Here is a 21,354-nt window from a genome sequence, read left to right on the forward strand (position 1 = left end):
CACAGCCAGAAGAGGACAGGCCACCCCTCATAGTCTAGTTCCTCTCTAGGTTTCTTTCTAGGTTTTTGCCTCTCTAGTTTTTCCTAGCCACCGTGCTTCTACACCTGTTTGGGGTTTTAGGCTGGGTTTCTGTACAGCACATTGAGATATCGGCTGATGTAAGAAGGGCTATATAAATAAATGTGATTTGATTTGATCTGTCATCAGATGATCTGATCTGGCATCTGATCCTCTGTGGTAAGAGCCTGATGCAGGAACAACTGATCTGGCATCAGATACTCTGTGGTTAGAGCCTGATGCAGGAACAACTGATCTGGCATCAGATCCTCTGTGGTTAGAGCCTGATGTAGGAAGAACTTACCCTGCTCTACCATCTGCTTCTCTGGGGCAAGATACACATGTAAGGTGCTCTGACTGTCATGATTGTGTTCCAACTAAATGTACAGCCCTAGATTATGGTTTGACCACTGTGTAATGTAATCCACAGTGCTAAACTCTGAACACTGTCTCCCCTTACGGTCTGAGATGAAATTCATGTACATTATTTTTAGAACAGAATTTAGCCATGTAGAACAGTCTCATCCTGTAGATTCTATTAGAATAGAGTCCAATCCTGTAGATTATTTTTTATTTATTTATTTATTTCACCTTTATTTAAACAGGTAGGCTCATTTCCAACTGTGACCTGGCCAAGATAAAGCAAAGCAGTGTGACACAGACAACAACACAGAGTTACACATGGAGTAAACAATAAACAATAAACAAATCAATAACACAATAAACAAGTCAATGACACAGTAGAAAAAATAAAGTCTATATACAGTGTGTGCAAAAGGCATGAGGAGGTAGGCAATAAATAGGCCATAGTAGCGAATAATTACAATTTAGCAGATTAACACTAGAGTGATAAATGAGCAGATGATGATGTGCAAGTAGAGATACTGGTGTGCAAAAGAGCAGAAAAGTAAATCAAATAAAAACAGTATGGGGATGAGGTAGGAAGATTGGGTGGGCTATTTACAGATAGGCTATGTACAGAAAACTGTTTTCTGCCCCTCCCAAAAGATAGAATTTGTAGAAAATTGGCCCTCTTTCTGTGACTCACCCACAAACAGGACCAAGCCTGGCCTGTTGAGGAGTGACGGACTCCATTCTAGCTGGAGGGGTGCTCTCATCTTATCTACCAACATAGACAGGAGCTGGTGCTCCCATCTTATCTACCAACATAGACAGGGCTCTAACTCCTCTAGCTGCACAATGAAATAGGGTGCAGGCCAGCTTAGTGGAGTCTGCCACTAGCACAGTCAGTGTAGTCAGCTCAACTATCCCAATTTTCACTATATATTTTACCTTTTGGAGATGTCATTCGAAAACATAATGTTAACTTTCACTGCTATGCGGATGACACACAGCTGTACATTTCAATGAAACATGGTGAAGCCCAAAATTGCCCTCCTAGAAGCCTGTGTTTCAGACATAAGGAAGTGGATGGCTGTAAACTTTCTATTTTTAAACAGAGATGCTTGTTCAAGGTCCCAATAAACAAAGAGATCTTCCGTTGAATCTGACAATTAATCTTAATGGTTGTACAGTCGTCTCAAATAAAACTGTGAAGGACCTCGGCGTTACTCTAGACCCTGATCTCTCTTTTGACGAACATATCAAGACTGTTTCAAGGACAGCTTTTTCCATCTACGTAACATTGCAAAAATCAGAAACTTTCTGTCCAAAAATTATGCTGAAAAATTAATCCATGCTTTTGTTACTTCTAGGTTAGAATACTGCAATGCTCTACTTTCCGGCTACCCGGATAAAGCACTAAAAACACTTCAGTTAGTGCTAAATATGGCTGCTAAAATACTGACTAGAACCAAAGAAATTTGATCATATAACTCCAGTGCTAGCCTCCCTACACTGGCTTCCTGTTAAGGAAAGGGCTGATTTTCAAGGTTTTACTGCTAACCTACAAAGCATTACATGGGCTTGCTCCTACCTATCTTTCCGGTTTGGTCCTGTCATACATATCTACACGTACTCTATGGTCACAAGACGCAGGCCTCCTAATTGTCCCTAGAATTTCTAAGCAAACAGCTGGAGGCAGGGCTTTCTCTTATAGAACTCCATTTTTATAGAATGGTCTGCCTATCCATGTGAGAGACGCAGACTCAATCTCAACCTTTAAGTCTTTACTGAAGACTCATCTCTTCAGTAGGTCATATGATTAAGTGTAGCCTGGCCCAGGAGTGTGAAGGTGAACGGAATGGCTCTTGAGCAACGAACTGCCCTTGCTGTCTCTGCCTGGCCGGTTCCCCTCTCTCCACTGGGATTCTCTGCCTCTAACACTATTACAGGCGCTGAGTCACTGGCTTACTGGACCACATTTCAAACTAACAATGTTCATGACCACAGCAGGAGAGTACCAACGTGATTAAACCTCCTCATCAATAATAAACAACAGGCTGATTTCTTTGCTTCCTGTCTCTAGTGGCTGGTTACACTAAGAGTCTTGTTGCTAAAAGCCTCTTTAGGGTTAATCTTGGTACTATCCATCCCAGACCTGGGAGCATTGTCATCAACTGACACTAATTTGCATAACGCAACAAACATAAATATTACTAGAAAATATTCCTATTCATGAAATCACAAGTGAAAAATATTGAAACACAGCTTAGCCTTTTGTTAATCACCCTGTCATCTCAGATTTTGAAAATATGCTTTACAGCCAAAGCAAGACAAGCATTTGTGTAAGTGTAATGATAGCCTAGCATAGCAATATGCCTAGCTAGCAGCAGGCAACCTGGTCACGAAAATCAGAAAAGCAATCAATTAAATTGTTTACCTTTGATGAGCTTCGGATGTTTTCACTCATGAGACTCCCAGTTAGATAGCAAATGTTCCTTTTTTCCCAAAATATAATTTTTGTAGCCGCTATAGCCCTGTTAGTTCTTCACGTTTGGCTGAGAAATCGACCTAAAATTGCGGTCACGACAACGCCGAAAAATATTCCAAATTAGCTCCATAATATCGTCAGAAACATGGTAAACGTTGTTTATAATCAATCCTCAACGTGTTTTTTCAAATATCTATTCGATAATATACCCACCGGGACAGATGGCTTCTTAGTAGGAAAGAGAGAAACAATGGCCGCATTTGTCCTTTACGCACAAAACACTATGAGAGACTTCAGCTGACCACTGACGCAATGTTGACGTTCAGGCTCATTTTTCAAAATAAAAGCCTGAAACTATGAATTGTGACACTAGACACATTAGGGAAGCCATAGAAAAAGGAATCTGGTTGATATCTCATTCAATGCTCAATAGGGAAGCATAGGAATGCAAAGCTTTCTAAATAAGAGTCACTTCCTGTTGGAATTGTCTCAGGCTTTAGCATGCAATATCAGTTCTGTTATACTCACAGACATTATTTTTACAGTTTTGGAAACTTTAGAGTGTTTTCAATCCTAAACTGTCAATTATATGCATATTCTAGCATCTTGTCTTGAAAAAATAGCCTGTTTACTTAGGGAACGTTATTTTTCCAAAAATGAAAATAGTGCCCCCTAGATTCAAGAGGTTAAAAGTTGTTTACATGCCATGGTGAGAGGACGCTGTTTACGGGCCATGGTGAGAGGAAGCTGTTTGCAGGCTGTGGTGAGAGGAAACTGTTTACAGGCTGTGGTGAGAGGAAGCTGTTTACAGGCCATGGTGAGAGGAAGCTGTTTACAGACCATGGTGAGAGGAAGCTGTTCACAGGCCGTGGTGAGAGGAAGCTGTTTACAGACCATGGTGAGAGGAAGCTGTTTACAGGCCATGGTGAGAGGAAGCTGTTTACAGGCTGCGATGAGAGGAAGCTGTTTACAGGCCGTGGTGAGAGGAAGCTGTTTACAGGCTGTGGTGAGAGGAAGCTGTTTACAGGCCGTGGTGAGAGGAAGCTGTTTAAAGGCCATGGTGAGAGGAATCTGTTTACAGGACGTGGTGAGAGGAAGCTGTTTACAGACCATGGTGAGAGGAAGCTGTTTACTACAGGCCATGGTGAGAGGAAGCTGTTTACAGGCTGTGGTGAGAGGAAGCTGTTTACAGGACGTGGTGAGACGAAGCTGTATACAGGCAGTGGTGAGAGGAAGCTGTTTACAGGCTGTGGTGAGAGGAAGCTGTTTACAGGCCGTGGTGAGAGGAAGCTGTTTAAAGGCCATGGTGAGAGGAATCTGTTTACAGGACGTGGTGAGAGGAAGCTGTTTACAGACCATGGTGAGAGGAAGCTGTTTACTACAGGCCATGGTGAGAGGAAGCTGTTTACAGGCTGTGGTGAGAGGAAGCTGTTTACAGGACGTGGTGAGACGAAGCTGTATACAGGCCGTGGTGAGAGGAAGCTGTTTACAGACCATGGTGAGAGGAAGCTGTTTACAGGCCGTGGTGAGAGGAAGCTGTTTACAGGCCATGGTGAGAGGAAGCTGTTTACAGGCCATGGTGAGAGGAATCTGTTTACAGGCCATGGTGAGAGGAAGCTGTTTACAGGCTGTAGTGAGAGGAAGCTGTTTACAGGACATGGTGAGAGGAAGCTGTTTACAGGACGTGGTGAGAGGAAGCTGTTTACAGGACGTGGTGAGAGGAAGCTGTTTACAGAACGTGGTGAGAGGAAGCTGTTTACAGACCATGGTGAGAGGAAGCTGTTTACAGGCCATGGAGAGAGGAAGCTGTTTACAGGCTGTGGTGAGAGGAAGCTGTTTATAGGCCACGGTGAGAGGATGCTATTTACAGTTCATGGTGAGAGGGAGCTGTTTACAGGCGGTGGTGATAGGAAGCTGTTTACAGGCTGTGGTGAGAGGAAGCTGTTTACAGGACGTGGTGACAGGAAGCTGTTTACAGGACATGGTGACAGGAAGCTGTTTACAGGCTGTGGTGTGAGGAAGCTGTTTACACACAGTGGTGAGAGGAAGCCGTTTACAGGCTGTGGTGAGAGGAATCTGTTTACAGGCTGTGGTGAGAGGAAGCTGTTTACAGGACGTGGTGAGAGGAAGCTGTTTACAGGACGTGGTGAGAGGAAGCTGTTTACAGGCTGTGGTGAGAGGAAGCTGTTTACAGACCATGGTGAGAGGAAGCTGTTTACTACAGGCCATGGTGAGAGGAAGCTGTTTACAGACCATGGTGAGAGGAAGCTGTTTACTACAGGCCATGGTGAGAGGAAGCTGTTTACAGACCATGGTGAGAGGAAGCTGTTTACAGGCTGTGATGAGACGAAGCTGTTTACAGGCTGTGGTGTGAGGAAGCTGTTTACAGACCAGGGTGAGAGGAAGCTGTTTACAGGCTGTGGTGAGAGGAAGCTGTTTACAGGCCATGGTGAGAGAAAGTTGTTTACAGGCCATAGTGAGAGGAAGCTGTTTACAGGCCATTTTGAGAGGAAACTGTTTACACGATGTGGTGAGAGGAAGCTGTTTACAGGCCATGGTGAGAGGAAGCTGTTTACAGGCCATGGTGAGAGGAATCTGTTTACAGGCTGTAGTGAGAGGAAGCTGTTTACAGGACATGGTGAGAGGAAGCTGTTTACAGGACGTGGTGAGAGGAAGCTGTTTACAGGACGTGGTGAGAGGAAGCTGTTTACAGAACGTGGTGAGAGGAAGCTGTTTACAGACCATGGTGAGAGGAAGCTGTTTACAGGCCATGGAGAGAGAAAGCTGTTTACAGGCTGTGGTGAGAGGAAGCTGTTTATAGGCCACGGTGAGAGGATGCTATTTACAGTTCATGGTGAGAGGGAGCTGTTTCCACGCGGTGGTGAGAGGAAGCTGTTTACAGGCTGTGGTGAGAGGAAGCTGTTTACAGGACGTGGTGACAGGAAGCTGTTTACAGGACATGGTGACAGGAAGCTGTTTACAGGCTGTGGTGTGAGGAAGCTGTTTACACACAGTGGTGAGAGGAAGCCGTTTACAGGCTGTGGTGAGAGGAATCTGTTTAAAGGCCATGGTGAGAGGAAGCTGTTTACAGACCATGGTGAGAGGAAGCTGTTTACAGGCTGTGGTGAGAGGAAGCTGTTTACAGGACGTGGTGAGAGGAAGCTGTTTACAGGATGTGGTGAGAGGAAGCTGTTTACAGGCCGTGGTGAGAGGAAGCTGTTTACAGGCTGTGGTGAGAGGAAGCTGTTTACAGACCATGGTGAGAGGAAGCTGTTTACTACAGGCCATGGTGAGAGGAAGCTGTTTACAGACCATGGTGAGAGGAAGCTGTTTACTACAGGCCATGGTGAGAGGAAGCTGTTTACAGACCATGGTGAGAGGAAGCTGTTTACAGGCTGTGATGAGACGAAGCTGTTTACAGGACGTGGTGAGAGGAAGCTGTTTACAGGACGTGGTGAGAGGAAGCTGTTTACAGGCCATGGTGAGAGGAAGCTGTTTACAGGCCATGGTGAGAGGAAGCTGTTTACATGCCATGGTGAGAGGAAGCTGTTTACAGGCCATGGTGAGAGGGAGCTGTTTACAGGCTGTAGTGAGAGGAAGCTGTTTACAGGATGTGGTGAGAGGAAGCTGTTTACAGGCTGTGGTGTGAGGAAGCTGTTTACAGGCTGTGGTAAGAGGAAGCTGTTTACAGGCCATGGTGAGAGAAAGTTGTTTACAGGCCATAGTGAGAGGAAGCTGTTTACAGGCCATTTTGAGAGGAAGCTGTTTACACGACGTGGTGAGAGGAAGCTGTTTTACAGGCCATGGTGAGAGGAATCTGTTTACAGGCCATGGTGAGAGGAAGCTGTTTACAGGCTGTAGTGAGCGGAAGCTGTTTACAGACCATGGTGAGAGGAAGCTGTTTACAGGACATGGCGAGAGGAAGCTGTTTACAGGACGTGGTGAGAGGAAGCTGTTTACAGGACGTGGTGAGAGGAAGCTGTTTACAGAACGTGGTGAGAGGAAGCTGTTTACAGACCATGGTGAGAGGAAGCTGTTTACAGGCCATGGTGAGAGGAAGCTGTTTACAGGCTGTGGTGAGAGGAAGCTATTTACAGGCCACGGTGAGAGGATGCTATTTACAGTTCATGGTGAGAGGGAGCTGTTTACAGGCGGTGGTGAGAGGAAGCTGTTTACAGGCTGTGGTGAGAGGAAGCTGTTTACAGGACGTGGTGACAGGAAGCTGTTTACAGGACATGGACACAGGAAGCTGTTTACAGGCTGTGGTGTGAGGAAGCTGTTTACACGCAGTGGTGAGAGGAAGCCGTTTACAGGCTGTGGTGAGAGGAAGCTGTTTACAGGACGTGGTGACAGGAAGCTGTTTACAGGCTGTGGTGTGAGGAAGCTGTTTACAGAACATGGTGAGAGGAATCTGTTTAAAGGCCATGGTGAGAGGAAGCTGTTTACAGACCATGGTGAGAGGAAGCTGTTTACAGGCTGTGGTGAGAGGAAGCTGTTTACAGGACGTGGTGAGAGGAAGCTGTTTACAGACCATGGTGAGAGGAAGCTGTTTACAGTTCATGGTGAGAGGAAGCTGTTTACAGGCTGTGGTGAGAGGAAGCTGTTTACAGGCCACGGTGAGAGGATGCTGTTTACAGTTCATGGTGAGAGGGAGCTGTTTACAGGCAGTGGTGAGAGGAAGCTGTTTACAGGCTGTGGTGAGAGGAAGCTGTTTACAGGACGTGGTGACCGGAAGCTGTTTACAGGCTGTGGTGTGAGGAAGCTGTTTACAGAACATGGTGAGAGGAATCTGTTTAAAGGCCATGGTGAGAGGAAGCTGTTTACAGACCATGGTGAGAGGAAGCTGTTTACAGGCTGTGGTGAGAGGAAGCTGTTTACAGGACGTGGTGAGACGAAGCTGTATACAGGCCGTGTTGAGAGGAAGCTGTTTACAGACCATGGTGATAGGAAGCTGTTTACAGGCTGTGGTGAGAGGAAGCTGTTTACAGGCCGTGGTGAGAGGAAGCTGTTTACAGGACGTGGTGAGAGGAAGCTGTTTACAGTTCATGGTGAGAGGGAGCTGTTTACAGGCTGTGGTGAGAGGAAGCTGTTTACAGGCTGTGGTGTGAGGAAGCTGTTTACAGACCAGGGTGAGAGGAAGCTGTTTACAGGCTGTGGTGAGAGGAAGCTGTTTACAGGCCATGGTGAGAGAAAGTTGTTTACAGGCCATAGTGAGAGGAAGCTGTTTACAGGCCATTTTGAGAGGAAACTGTTTACACGATGTGGTGAGAGGAAGCAGTTTACAGGCCATGGTGAGAGGAAGCTGTTTACAGGCCATGGTGAGAGGAATCTGTTTACAAGCCATGGTGAGAGGAAGCTGTTTACAGGCTGTAGTGAGAGGAAGCTGTTTACAGGACATGGTGAGAGGACGCTGTTTACAGGACGTGGTGAGAGGAAGCTGTTTACAGGATGTGGTGAGAGGAAGCTGTTTACAGGACGTGGTGACAGGAAGCTGTTTACAGGACATGGACACAGGAAGCTGTTTACAGGCTGTGGTGTGAGGAAGCTGTTTACACGCAGTGGTGAGAGGAAGCCGTTTACAGGCTGTGGTGAGAGGAAGCTGTTTACAGGACGTGGTGACAGGAAGCTGTTTACAGGCTGTGGTGTGAGGAAGCTGTTTACAGAACATGGTGAGAGGAATCTGTTTAAAGGCCATGGTGAGAGGAAGCTGTTTACAGACCATGGTGAGAGGAAGCTGTTTACAGGCTGTGGTGAGAGGAAGCTGTTTACAGGACGTGGTGAGACGAAGCTGTATACAGGCCGTGTTGAGAGGAAGCTGTTTACAGACCATGGTGATAGGAAGCTGTTTACAGGCTGTGGTGAGAGGAAGCTGTTTACAGGCCGTGGTGAGAGGAAGCTGTTTACAGGACGTGGTGAGAGGAAGCTGTTTACAGTTCATGGTGAGAGGGAGCTGTTTACAGGCTGTGGTGAGAGGAAGCTGTTTACAGGCTGTGGTGTGAGGAAGCTGTTTACAGACCAGGGTGAGAGGAAGCTGTTTACAGGCTGTGGTGAGAGGAAGCTGTTTACAGGCCATGGTGAGAGAAAGTTGTTTACAGGCCATAGTGAGAGGAAGCTGTTTACAGGCCATTTTGAGAGGAAACTGTTTACACGATGTAGTGAGAGGAAGCAGTTTACAGGCCATGGTGAGAGGAAGCTGTTTACAGGCCATGGTGAGAGGAATCTGTTTACAAGCCATGGTGAGAGGAAGCTGTTTACAGGCTGTAGTGAGAGGAAGCTGTTTACAGGACATGGTGAGAGGACGCTGTTTACAGGACGTGGTGAGAGGAAGCTGTTTACAGGATGTGGTGAGAGGAAGCTGTTTACAGGACGTGGTGACAGGAAGCTGTTTACAGGACATGGACACAGGAAGCTGTTTACAGGCTGTGGTGTGAGGAAGCTGTTTACACGCAGTGGTGAGAGGAAGCCGTTTACAGGCTGTGGTGAGAGGAAGCTGTTTACAGGACGTGGTGACAGGAAGCTGTTTACAGGCTGTGGTGTGAGGAAGCTGTTTACAGAACATGGTGAGAGGAATCTGTTTAAAGGCCATGGTGAGAGGAAGCTGTTTACAGACCATGGTGAGAGGAAGCTGTTTACAGGCTGTGGTGAGAGGAAGCTGTTTACAGGACGTGGTGAGAGGAAGCTGTTTACAGACCATGGTGAGAGGAAGCTGTTTACAGTTCATGGTGAGAGGAAGCTGTTTACAGGCTGTGGTGAGAGGAAGCTGTTTACAGGCCACGGTGAGAGGATGCTGTTTACAGTTCATGGTGAGAGGGAGCTGTTTACAGGCAGTGGTGAGAGGAAGCTGTTTACAGGCTGTGGTGAGAGGAAGCTGTTTACAGGACGTGGTGACCGGAAGCTGTTTACAGGCTGTGGTGTGAGGAAGCTGTTTACAGAACATGGTGAGAGGAATCTGTTTAAAGGCCATGGTGAGAGGAAGCTGTTTACAGACCATGGTGAGAGGAAGCTGTTTACAGGCTGTGGTGAGAGGAAGCTGTTTACAGGACGTGGTGAGACGAAGCTGTATACAGGCCGTGTTGAGAGGAAGCTGTTTACAGACCATGGTGATAGGAAGCTGTTTACAGGCTGTGGTGAGAGGAAGCTGTTTACAGGCCGTGGTGAGAGGAAGCTGTTTACAGGACGTGGTGAGAGGAAGCTGTTTACAGTTCATGGTGAGAGGGAGCTGTTTACAGGCTGTGGTGAGAGGAAGCTGTTTACAGGCTGTGGTGTGAGGAAGCTGTTTACAGACCAGGGTGAGAGGAAGCTGTTTACAGGCTGTGGTGAGAGGAAGCTGTTTACAGGCCATGGTGAGAGAAAGTTGTTTACAGGCCATAGTGAGAGGAAGCTGTTTACAGGCCATTTTGAGAGGAAACTGTTTACACGATGTGGTGAGAGGAAGCAGTTTACAGGCCATGGTGAGAGGAAGCTGTTTACAGGCCATGGTGAGAGGAATCTGTTTACAAGCCATGGTGAGAGGAAGCTGTTTACAGGCTGTAGTGAGAGGAAGCTGTTTACAGGACATGGTGAGAGGACGCTGTTTACAGGACGTGGTGAGAGGAAGCTGTTTACAGGATGTGGTGAGAGGAAGCTGTTTACAGAACGTGGTGAGAGGAAGCTGTTTACAGACCACGGTGAGAGGAAGCTGTTTACAGGCCATGGTGAGAGGAAGATGTTTACAGGCTGTGGTGAGAGGAAGCTGTTTACAGGCCACGGTGAGAGGATGCTATTTACAGATCATGGTGAGAGGGAGCTGTTTACAGGTGGTGGTGAGAGGAAGCTGTTTACAGGCTGTGGTGAGAGGAAGCTGTTTACAGGACGTGGTGACAGGAAGCTGTTTACAGGACATGGTGACAGGAAGCTGTTTACAGGCTGTGGTGTGAGGAAGCTGTTTACACGCAGTGGTGAGAGGAAGCCGTTTACAGGCTGTGGTGAGAGGAAGCTGTTTACTGGACGTGGTGACAGGAAGCTGTTTACTGGCTGTGGTGTGAGGAAGCTGTTTACAGAACATGGTGAAAGGAATCTGTTTAAAGGCCATGGTGAGAGGAAGCTGTTTACAGACCATCGTGAGAGGAAGCTGTTTACAGGCTGTGGTGAGAGGAAGCTGTTTACAGGACGTGGTGAGAGGAAGCTGTTTACAGGACGTGGTGAGAGGAAGCTGTTTACAGGCCGTGGTGAGAGGAAGCTGTTTACAGGCTGTGGTGAGAGGAAGCTGTTTACAGACCATGGTGAGAGGAAGCTGTTTACTACAGGCCATGGTGAGAGGAAGCTGTTTACAGACCATGGTGAGAGGAAGCTGTTTACTACAGGCCATGGTGAGAGGAAGCTGTTTACAGACCATGGTGAGAGGAAGCTGTTTACAGGCTGTGGTGAGAGGAAGCTGTTTACAGGCCATGGTGAGAGAAAGTTGTTTACAGGCCATAGTGAGAGGGCGCTGTTTACAGGCGGTGGTGAGAGGAAGCTGTTTACAGGCGGTGGTGAGAGGAAACTGTTTACAGGCTGTGGTGAGAGTAAGCTGTTTACAGGACGTGGTGACAGGAAGCTGTTTACATGCTGTGGTGTGAGGAAGCTGTTTACATGCAGTGGTGAGAGGAAGCTGTTTACAGGCTGTGGTGAGAGGAAGCTGTTTACAGGCTGTGGTGAGAGGAAGCTGTTTACAGGACGTGGTGACAGGAAGCTGTTTACAGGCTGTGGTGTGAGGAAGCTGTTTACAGAACATGGTGAGAGGAATCTGTTTAAAGGCCGTGGTGAGAGGAAGCTGTTTACAGACCATGGTGAGAGGAAGCTGTTTACAGGCTGTGGTGAGAGGAAGCTGTCTACAGGACGTGGTGAGAGGAAGCTGTTTACAGGACGTGGTGAGAGGAAGCTGTTTACAGGCCGTGGTGAGAGGAAGCTGTTTACAGGCTGTGGTGAGAGGAAGCTGTTTACAGGACCAGGTGAGAGGAAGCTGTTTACAGGCTGTGGTGAGAGGAAGCTGTTTACATGCCATGGTGAGAGGAAGCTGTTTACAGGCAATAGTGAGAGGGAGCTGTTTACAGGCTGTAGTGAGAGAAAGCTGTTTACAGGATGTGGTGAGAGGAAGCTGTTTACAGGCTGTGTTGTGAGGAAGCTGTTTACAGACCACGGTGAGAGTAAGCTGTTTACAGGCCATGGTGAGAGAAAGTTGTTTACAGGCCATAGTGAGAGGAAGCTGTTTACAGGACATGGAGAGAGGAAGCTGTTTACAGGACGTGGTGAGAGGAAGCTGTTTACAGGACGTGGTGAGAGGAAGCTGTTTTACAGGCCATGGTGAGAGGAATCTGTTTACAGGCCATGGTGAGAGGAAGCTGTTTACAGGCTGTAGTGAGAGGAAGCTGTTTACAGGACGTGGTGAGAGGAAGCTGTTTACAGGACGTGGTGAGAGGAAGCTGTTTACAGGACGTGGTGAGAGGAAGCTGTTTACAGGATGTAGTGAGAGGAAGCTGTTTACAGGCTGTAGTGAGAGGAAGCTGTTTACAGGACATGATGAGAGGAAGCGGTTTACAGGACGTGGTGAGAGGAAGCTGTTTACAGGACATGGAGAGAGGAAGCTGTTTACAGGACGTGGTGAGAGGAAGCTGTTTACAGACCATGGTGAGAGGAAGCTGTATACAGTTCATGTTGAGATGGAGCTGTTTACAGGCGGTGGTGAGAGGAAACTGTTTACAGGCCATGGTGAGAGGAAGCTGTTTACAGGCTGTGGTGAGAGGAAGCTGTTTACAGGCTGTAGTGAGAGGAAGCTGTTGACAGGCTGTGGTGTGAGGAAGCTGTTTACAGGCCATGTTGAGAGGAAGCTGTTTACATGCCGTGGTGAGAGGAAGCTGTTTACAGGCTGTGGTGAGAGGAAGCTGTTTACAGGATGTGGTGAGAGGAAGCTGTTTACAGGCCGTGGTGAGAGGAAGCTGTTTACAGACCATGGTGAGAGGAAGCTGTTTACTACAGGCCATGATGAGAGGAAGCTGTTTACAGACCATGGTGAGAGGAAGCTGTTTACAGGCTGTGATGAGACAAAGCTGTTTACAGGACGTGGTGAGAGGAAGCTGTTTACAGGACGTGGTGAGAGGAAGCTGTTTACAGGCCATGGTAAGAGGAAGCTGTTTACAGGCCATGGTGAGAGGAAGCTGTTTACATGCCATGGTGAGAGGAAGCTGTTTACAGGCTGTAGTGAGAGGAAGCTGTTTACAGGACGAGGTGAGAGGAAGCTGTTTACAGTTCATGGTGAGAGGGAGCTGTTTACAGGCCTTGGTGAGAGGAAGTTGTTTACAGGCCAAAGTGAGAGGAAGCTGTTTACAGGCCATTTTGAGAGGAAGCTGTTTACACGACGTGGTGAGAGGAAGCTGTTTACAGGACGTGGTGAGAGGAAGCTGTTTACAGGACGTGGTGAGAGGAAGCTGTTTTACAGGCCATGGTGAGAGGAATCTGTTTACAGGCCATGGTGAGAGGAAGCTGTTTACAGGCTGTAGTGAGAGGAAGCTGTTTACAGGACGTGGTGAGAGGAAGCTGTTTACAGGACGTGGTGAGAGGAAGCTGTTTACAGGACGTGGTGAGAGGAAGCTGTTTACAGGATGTAGTGAGAGGAAGCTGTTTACAGGCTGTAGTGAGAGGAAGCTGTTTACAGGACATGATGAGAGGAAGCGGTTTACAGGACGTGGTGAGAGGAAGCTGTTTACAGGACATGGAGAGAGGAAGCTGTTTACAGGACGTGGTGAGAGGAAGCTGTTTACAGACCATGGTGAGAGGAAGCTGTATACAGTTCATGTTGAGATGGAGCTGTTTACAGGCTGTGGTGAGAGGAAGCTGTTTACAGGATGTGGTGAGAGGAAGCTGTTTACAGGCCGTGGTGAGAGGAAGCTGTTTACAGACCATGGTGAGAGGAAGCTGTTTACTACAGGCCATGATGAGAGGAAGCTGTTTACAGACCATGGTGAGAGGAAGCTGTTTACAGGCTGTGATGAGACAAAGCTGTTTACAGGACGTGGTGAGAGGAAGCTGTTTACAGGACGTGGTGAGAGGAAGCTGTTTACAGGCCATGGTAAGAGGAAGCTGTTTACAGGCCATGGTGAGAGGAAGCTGTTTACATGCCATGGTGAGAGGAAGCTGTTTACAGGCTGTAGTGAGAGGAAGCTGTTTACAGGACGAGGTGAGAGGAAGCTGTTTACAGTTCATGGTGAGAGGGAGCTGTTTACAGGCCTTGGTGAGAGGAAGTTGTTTACAGGCCAAAGTGAGAGGAAGCTGTTTACAGGCCATTTTGAGAGGAAGCTGTTTACACGACGTGGTGAGAGGAAGCTGTTTACAGGCCATGGTGAGAGGAAGCTGTTTACAGGCCATGGTGAGAGGAAGCTGTACACAGGCTGTAGTGAGAGGAAGCTGTTTACAGGACATGGTGAGAGGAAGCGGTTTACAGGACGTGGTGAGAGGAAGCTGTTTACAGGACATGGTGAGAGGAAGCTGTTTACAGGACGTGGTGAGAGGAAGCTGTTTACAGACCATGGTGAGAGGAAGCTGTTTACAGTTCATGGTGAGAGGAAGCTGTTTACAGGTGGTGGTGAGAGGAAACTGTTTACAGGCCATGGTTAGAGGAAGCTGTTTACAGGCTGTTGTGAGAGGAAGCTGTTTACAGGACGAGTTGGGAGGAAGCTGTTTACAGGCTGTGGTGAGAGGAAGCTGTTTACAGGACGTGGTGAGAGGAAGCTGTTTAAAAACCATGGTGAGAGGAAGCTGTTTACAGGCCGTGGTGAGAGGAAGCTGTTTACAGGCTGTGGTGAGCGGAAGCTGTTTACAGGCCATGGTGAGAGGAATCTGTTTTCTACAGGCCATGGTGAGAGGAAGCTGTTTACAGGTTGTGGTGAGAGGAAGCTGTTTACAGGACGTGGTGAGAGGAAGCTGTTTACAGGCTGTGGTGAGAGGAAGCTGTTTACAGGCCATGGTGAGAGGTAGCTGTTTACAGGCTGTGGTGAGAGGAAGCTGTTTACAGACCATGGTGAGAGGAAAATGTTTACAGGCCATGGTGAGAGGAAGCTGTTTGCAGGCCGTGGTGAGAGGAAGCTGTTTACAGGACGTGGTGAGAGGAAGCTGTTTACAGGCCATGGTAAGAGGAAGCTGTTTACAGGCCATGGTGAGAGGAAGCTGTTTACATGCCATGGTGAGAGGAAGCTGTTTACAGGCCATGGTGAGAGGAAGCTGTTTACAGGCTGTAGTGAGAGGAAGCTGTTTACAGGCTGTGGTGAGATGAATCTGTTTACAGGCTGTGGTGAGAGGAAGCTGTTTACAGGCCATGGTGAGAGGAAGCTGTTTACAGGCTGTAGTGAGAGGAAGCTGTTTACAGGACATGGTGAGAGGAAGCGGTTTACAGGACGTGGTGAGAGGAAGCTGTTTACAGGACATGGTGAGAGGAAGCTGTTTACAGGACGTGGTGAGAGGAAGCTGTTTACAGACCATGGTGAGAGGAAGCTGTTTACAGTTCATGGTGAGAGGAAGCTGTTTACAGGTGGTGGTGAGAGGAAGCTGTTTACAGGACGAGTTGAGAGGAAGCTGTTTACAGGCTGTGGTGTGAGGAAGCTGTTTACAGGCCATGTTGAGAGGAATCTGTTTAAAGGCCATGGTGAGAGGAAGCTGTTTACAGGCTGTGGTGAGAGGAAGCTGTTTACAGGACGAGTTGAGAGGAAGCTGTTTACAGGCTGTGGTGTGAGGAATCTGTTTAAAGGCGATGGTGAGAGGAAGCTGTTTAAAAACCATGGTGAGAGGAAACTGTTTACAGGACGTGGTGAGAGGAAGCTGTTTACAGGCTGTGGTGAGCGGAAGCTGTTTACAGGCCATGGTGAGAGGAATCTGTTTTCTACAGGCCATGGTGAGAGGAAGCTGTTTACAGGCCGTGGTGAGAGGAAGCTGTTTACAGGACGTGGTGAGAGGAAGCTGTTTACATGCCATGTTGAGAGGAAGCTGTTTACAGGCCATGGTGAGAGGAAGCTGTTTACAGGCTGTAGTGAGAGGAAGATGTTTACAGGACGAGGTGAGAGGAAGCTGTTTACAGTTCATGGTGAGAGGGAGCTGTTTACAGGCTGTGGTGAGAGGAAGCTGTTTACAGGCCTTGGTGAGAGGAAGCTGTTTACAGGCTGTGGTGTGAGGAAGATGTTTACAGACCACGGTGAGAGGAAGCTGTTTACAGGCTGTGGTAAGAGGAAGCTGTTTACAGGCCATGGTGAGAGAAAGTTGTTTACAGGCCATAGTGAGAGGAAGCTGTTTACAGGCCATTTTGAGAGGAAGCTGTTTACACGACGTGGTGAGAGGAAGCTGTTTACAGGCCATGGTGAGAGGAAGCTGTTTACAGGACGTGGTGAGAGGAAGCTGTTTAAAAACCATGGTGAGAGGAAGCTGTTTACAGGACGTGGTGAGAGGAAGCTGTTTACAGGCTGTGGTGAGCGGAAGCTGTTTACAGGCCATGGTGAGAGGAATCTGTTTTCTACAGGCCATGGTGAGAGGAAGCTGTTTACAGGTTGTGGTGAGAGGAAGCTGTTTACAGGACGTGGTGAGAGGAAGCTGTTTACAGGCTGTGGTGAGAGGAAGCTGTTTACAGGCCATGGTGAGAGGAAGCTGTTTACAGGCTGTAGTGAGAGAAAGCTGTTTACAGGACATGGTGAGAGGAAGCGGTTTACAGGACGTGGTGAGAGGAAGCTGTTTACAGGACATGGTGAGAGGAAGCTGTTTACAGGCTGTAGTGAGAGGAAGCTGTTTACAGGACATGGTGAGAGGAAGCGGTTTACAGGACGTGGTGAGAGGAAGCTGTTTACAGGACATGGTGAGAGGAAGCTGTTTACAGGACGTGGTGAGAGGAAGCTGTTTACAGACCATGGTGAGAGGAAGCTGTTTACAGTTCATGGTGAGAGGAAGCTGTTTACAGGTGGTGGTGAGAGGAAGCTGTTTACAGGACGAGTTGAGAGGAAGCTGTTTACAGGCTGTGGTGTGAGGAAGCTGTTTACAGGCCATGTTGAGAGGAATCTGTTTAAAGGCCATGGTGAGAGGAAGCTGTTTACAGGCTGTGGTGAGAGGAAGCTGTTTACAGGACGAGTTGAGAGGAAGCTGTTTACAGGCTGTGGTGTGAGGAATCTGTTTAAAGGCGATGGTGAGAGGAAGCTGTTTAAAAACCATGGTGAGAGGAAGCTGTTTACAGGACGTGGTGAGAGGAAGCTGTTTACAGGCTGTGGTGAGCGGAAGCTGTTTACAGGCCATGGTGAGAGGAATCTGTTTTCTACAGGCCATGGTGAGAGGAAGCTGTTTACAGGCCGTGGTGAGAGGAAGCTGTTTACAGGACGTGGTGAGAGGAAGCTGTTTACATGCCATGTTGAGAGGAAGCTGTTTACAGGCCATGGTGAGAGGAAGCTGTTTACAGGCTGTAGTGAGAGGAAGATGTTTACAGGACGAGGTGAGAGGAAGCTGTTTACAGTTCATGGTGAGAGGGAGCTGTTTACAGGCTGTGGTGAGAGGAAGCTGTTTACAGGCCTTGGTGAGAGGAAGCTGTTTACAGGCTGTGGTGTGAGGAAGATGTTTACAGACCACGGTGAGAGGAAGCTGTTTACAGGCTGTGGTAAGAGGAAGCTGTTTACAGGCCATGGTGAGAGAAAGTTGTTTACAGGCCATAGTGAGAGGAAGCTGTTTACAGGCCATTTTGAGAGGAAGCTGTTTACACGACGTGGTGAGAGGAAGCTGTTTACAGGCCATGGTGAGAGGAAGCTGTTTACAGGACGTGGTGAGAGGAAGCTGTTTAAAAACCATGGTGAGAGGAAGCTGTTTACAGGACGTGGTGAGAGGAAGCTGTTTAAAAACCATGGTGAGAGGAAGCTGTTTACAGGCCGTGGTGAGAGGAAGCTGTTTACAGGCTTTGGTGAGCGGAAGCTGTTTACAGGCCATGGTGAGAGGAATCTGTTTTCTACAGGCCATGGTGAGAGGAAGCTGTTTACAGGTTGTGGTGAGAGGAAGCTGTTTACAGGACGTGGTGAGAGGAAGCTGTTTACAGGCTGTGGTGAGAGGAAGCTGTTTACAGGCCATGGTGAGAGGAAGCTGTTTACAGGCTGTAGTGAGAGGAAGCTTTTTACAGGACATGGTGAGAGGAAGCGGTTTACAGGACGTGGTGAGAGGAAGCTGTTTACAGGACATGGTGAGAGGAAGCTGTTTACAGGACGTGGTGAGAGGAAGCTGTTTACAGACCATGGTGAGAGGAAGCTGTTTACAGGCTGTAGTGAGAGGAAGCTGTTTACAGGCTGTGGTGAGAGGAAGCTGTTTACAGGCCTTGGTGAGAGGAAGCTGTTTACAGGCTGTGGTGTGAGGAAGATGTTTACAGACCACAGTGAGAGGAAGCTGTTTACAGGCTGTGGTAAGAGGAAGCTGTTTACAGGCCATGGTGAGAGAAAGTTGTTTACAGGCCATAGTGAGAGGAAGCTGTTTACAGGCCATTTTGAGAGGAAGCTGTTTACACGACGTGGTGAGAGGAAGCTGTTTACAGGCCATGGTGAGAGGAAGCTGTTTACAGGCCATGGTGAGAGGAAGCTGTTTACAGGCTGTAGTGAGAGGAAGCTGTTTACAGGACATGGTGAGAGGCAGCGGTTTACAGGACGTGGTGAGAGGAAGCTGTTTACAGGACATGGTGAGAGGAAGCTGTTTACAGGACGTGGTGAGAGGAAGCTGTTTACAGACCATGGTGAGAGGAAGCTGTTTACAGTTCATGGTGAGAGGAAGCTGTTTACAGGTGGTGGTGAGAGGAAGCTGTTTACAGGACGAGTTGAGAGGAAGCTGTTTACAGGCTGTGGTGTGAGGAAGCTGTTTACAGGCCATGTTGAGAGGAATCTGTTTAAAGGCCATGGTGAGAGGAAGCTGTTTACAGGCTGTGGTGAGAGGAAGCTGTTTACAGGACGAGTTGAGAGGAAGCTGTTTACAGGCTGTGGTGTGAGGAATCTGTTTAAAGGCGATGGTGAGAGGAAGCTGTTTAAAAACCATGGTGAGAGGAAGCTGTTTACAGGACGTGGTGAGAGGAAGCTGTTTACAGGCTGTGGTGAGCGGAAGCTGTTTACAGGCCATGGTGAGAGGAATCTGTTTTCTACAGGCCATGGTGAGAGGAAGCTGTTTACAGGCCGTGGTGAGAGGAAGCTGTTTACAGGACGTGGTGAGAGGAAGCTGTTTACATGCCATGTTGAGAGGAAGCTGTTTACAGGCCATGGTGAGAGGAAGCTGTTTACAGGCTGTAGTGAGAGGAAGATGTTTACAGGACGAGGTGAGAGGAAGCTGTTTACAGTTCATGGTGAGAGGGAGCTGTTTACAGGCTGTGGTGAGAGGAAGCTGTTTACAGGCCTTGGTGAGAGGAAGCTGTTTACAGGCTGTGGTGTGAGGAAGATGTTTACAGACCACGGTGAGAGGAAGCTGTTTACAGGCTGTGGTAAGAGGAAGCTGTTTACAGGCCATGGTGATAGAAAGTTGTTTACAGGCCATAGTGAGAGGTAGCTGTTTACAGGCCATTTTGAGAGGAAGCTGTTTACACGACGTGGTGAGAGGAAGCTGTTTACAGGCCATGGTGAGAGGAAGCTGTTTACAGGACGTGGTGAGAGGAAGCTGTTTAAAAACCATGGTGAGAGGAAGCTGTTTACAGGACGTGGTGAGAGGAAGCTGTTAACAGGCTGTGGTGAGAGGAAGCTGTTTACAGGCCATGGTGAGAGGTAGCTGTTTACAGGCTGTGGTGAGAGGAAGCTGTTTACAGACCATGGTGAGAGGAAAATGTTTACAGGCCATGGTGAGAGGAAGCTGTTTACAGGCTGTGGTGAGAGGAAGCTGTTTACAGGACGAGTTGAGAGGAAGCTGTTTACAGGCTGTGGTGTGAGGAAGCTGTTTACAGGCCATGTTGAGAGGAATCTGTTTAAAGGCCATGGTGAGAGGAAGCTGTTTACATGCCATGGTGAGAGGAAGATGTTTACAGGCCATGGTGAGAGGAAGCTGTTTACAGGCTGTAGTGAGAGGAAGCTGTTTACAGGACGAGGTGAGAGGAAGCTGTTTACAGTTCATGGTGAGAGGGAGCTGTTTACAGGCTGTGCTGAGAGGAAGCTGTTTACAGGCTGTGGTGTGAGGAAGATGTTTACAGACCACGTTGAGAGGAAGCTGTTTACAGGCTGTGGTAAGAGGAAGCTGTTTACAGGCCATGGTGAGAGAAAGTTGTTTACAGGCCATAGTGAGAGGAAGCTGTTTACAGGCCATTTTGAGAGGAAGCTGTTTACACGACGTGGTGAGAGGAAGCTGTTTACAGGCCATGGTGAGAGGAAGCTGTTTACAGGACGTGGTGAGAGGAAGCTGTTTAAAAACCATGGTGAGAGGAAGCTGTTTACAGGACGTGGTGAGAGGAAGCTGTTTAAAAACCATGGTGAGAGGAAGCTGTTTACAGGCCGTGGTGAGAGGAAGCTGTTTACAGGCTGTGGTGAGCGGAAGCTGTTTACAGGCCATGGTGAGAGGAATCTGTTTTCTACAGGCCATGGTGAGAGGAAGCTGTTTACAGGTTGTGGTGAGAGGAAGCTGTTTACAGGACGTGGTGAGAGGAAGCTGTTAACAGGCTGTGGTGAGAGGAAGCTGTTTACAGGCCATGGTGAGAGGAAGCTGTTTACAGGCTGTGGTGAGAGGAAGCTGTTTACAGACCATGGTGAGAGGAATCTGTTTAAAGGCCATGGTGAGAGGAAGCTGCTTACAGGCTGTGGTGAGAGGAAGCTGTTTACAGGCTGTGGTGTGAGGAAGATGTTTACAGACCACGTTGAGAGGAAGCTGTTTACAGGCTGTGGTAGAGGAAGCTGTTTACAGGCCATGGTGAGAGAAAGTTGTTACAACAGCCATAGTGAGAGAAAGCTGTTTACAGGCCATTGTGAGAGGAAGCTGTTTACACGACGTGGTGAGAGGAAGCTGTTTACAGGCCATGGTGAGAGGAAGCTGTTTACAGGACATGGTGAGAGGAAGCTGTTTACAGGACGTGGTGAGAGGAAGCTGTTTACAGACGCATGGTGAGAGGAAGCTGTTTACAGTTCATGGTGAGAGGAAGCTGTTACAGGTGGTGGTGAGAGAAACTGTTTACAGGCCATGGTGAGAGAAGCTTTTACAGGCTGTGGTGAGAGGAAGCTGTTTACAGGACGAGTTGAGAGGAAGCTGTTACAGGGCTGTTGTGAGAGGAAGCTGTTACAGGACGTGGTGAGAGAAGGTGTTTTAAAAACCATGGTGAGAGGAGAGCTGTTTACAGGCGTGGTGAGAGGAAGCTGTTTACATGCTGTGGTGAGCGGAAGCTGTTTACAGGCCATGGAGAGAGGATCTGTTTTTACAGGCCGGTGGTGAGAGGAAGCGTTTACAGGCTGTGGTGAGCGGAAAGCTGTTTACAGGCATGGTGAGAGGAATCTGTTTTC

At 48.1% G+C, this 21,354-nt stretch overlaps 1 protein-coding gene across 1 annotated transcript in view; it reads right to left on the reverse strand.

Annotated features, from left to right (window-relative positions):
- Window positions 1-203: 203 nt before the first annotated feature.
- LOC109882324 (SKI family transcriptional corepressor 2) overlaps window positions 204-21,354 on the reverse strand; it is a gene marked incomplete at its 5' end in the record, with an annotated part of 108,258 nt that continues 87,107 nt past the window's right edge. The window contains one exon of the mRNA XM_031825890.1: window positions 204-382. Within this exon, the coding sequence (XP_031681750.1) occupies window positions 204-382 (179 nt within the window). The remainder of the gene's footprint in view (window positions 383-21,354) is intronic.

This window comes from Oncorhynchus kisutch, linkage group LG6 (assembly GCF_002021735.2).
Source record: "Oncorhynchus kisutch isolate 150728-3 linkage group LG6, Okis_V2, whole genome shotgun sequence".
NCBI classification, from domain to species: domain Eukaryota; kingdom Metazoa; phylum Chordata; class Actinopteri; order Salmoniformes; family Salmonidae; genus Oncorhynchus; species Oncorhynchus kisutch.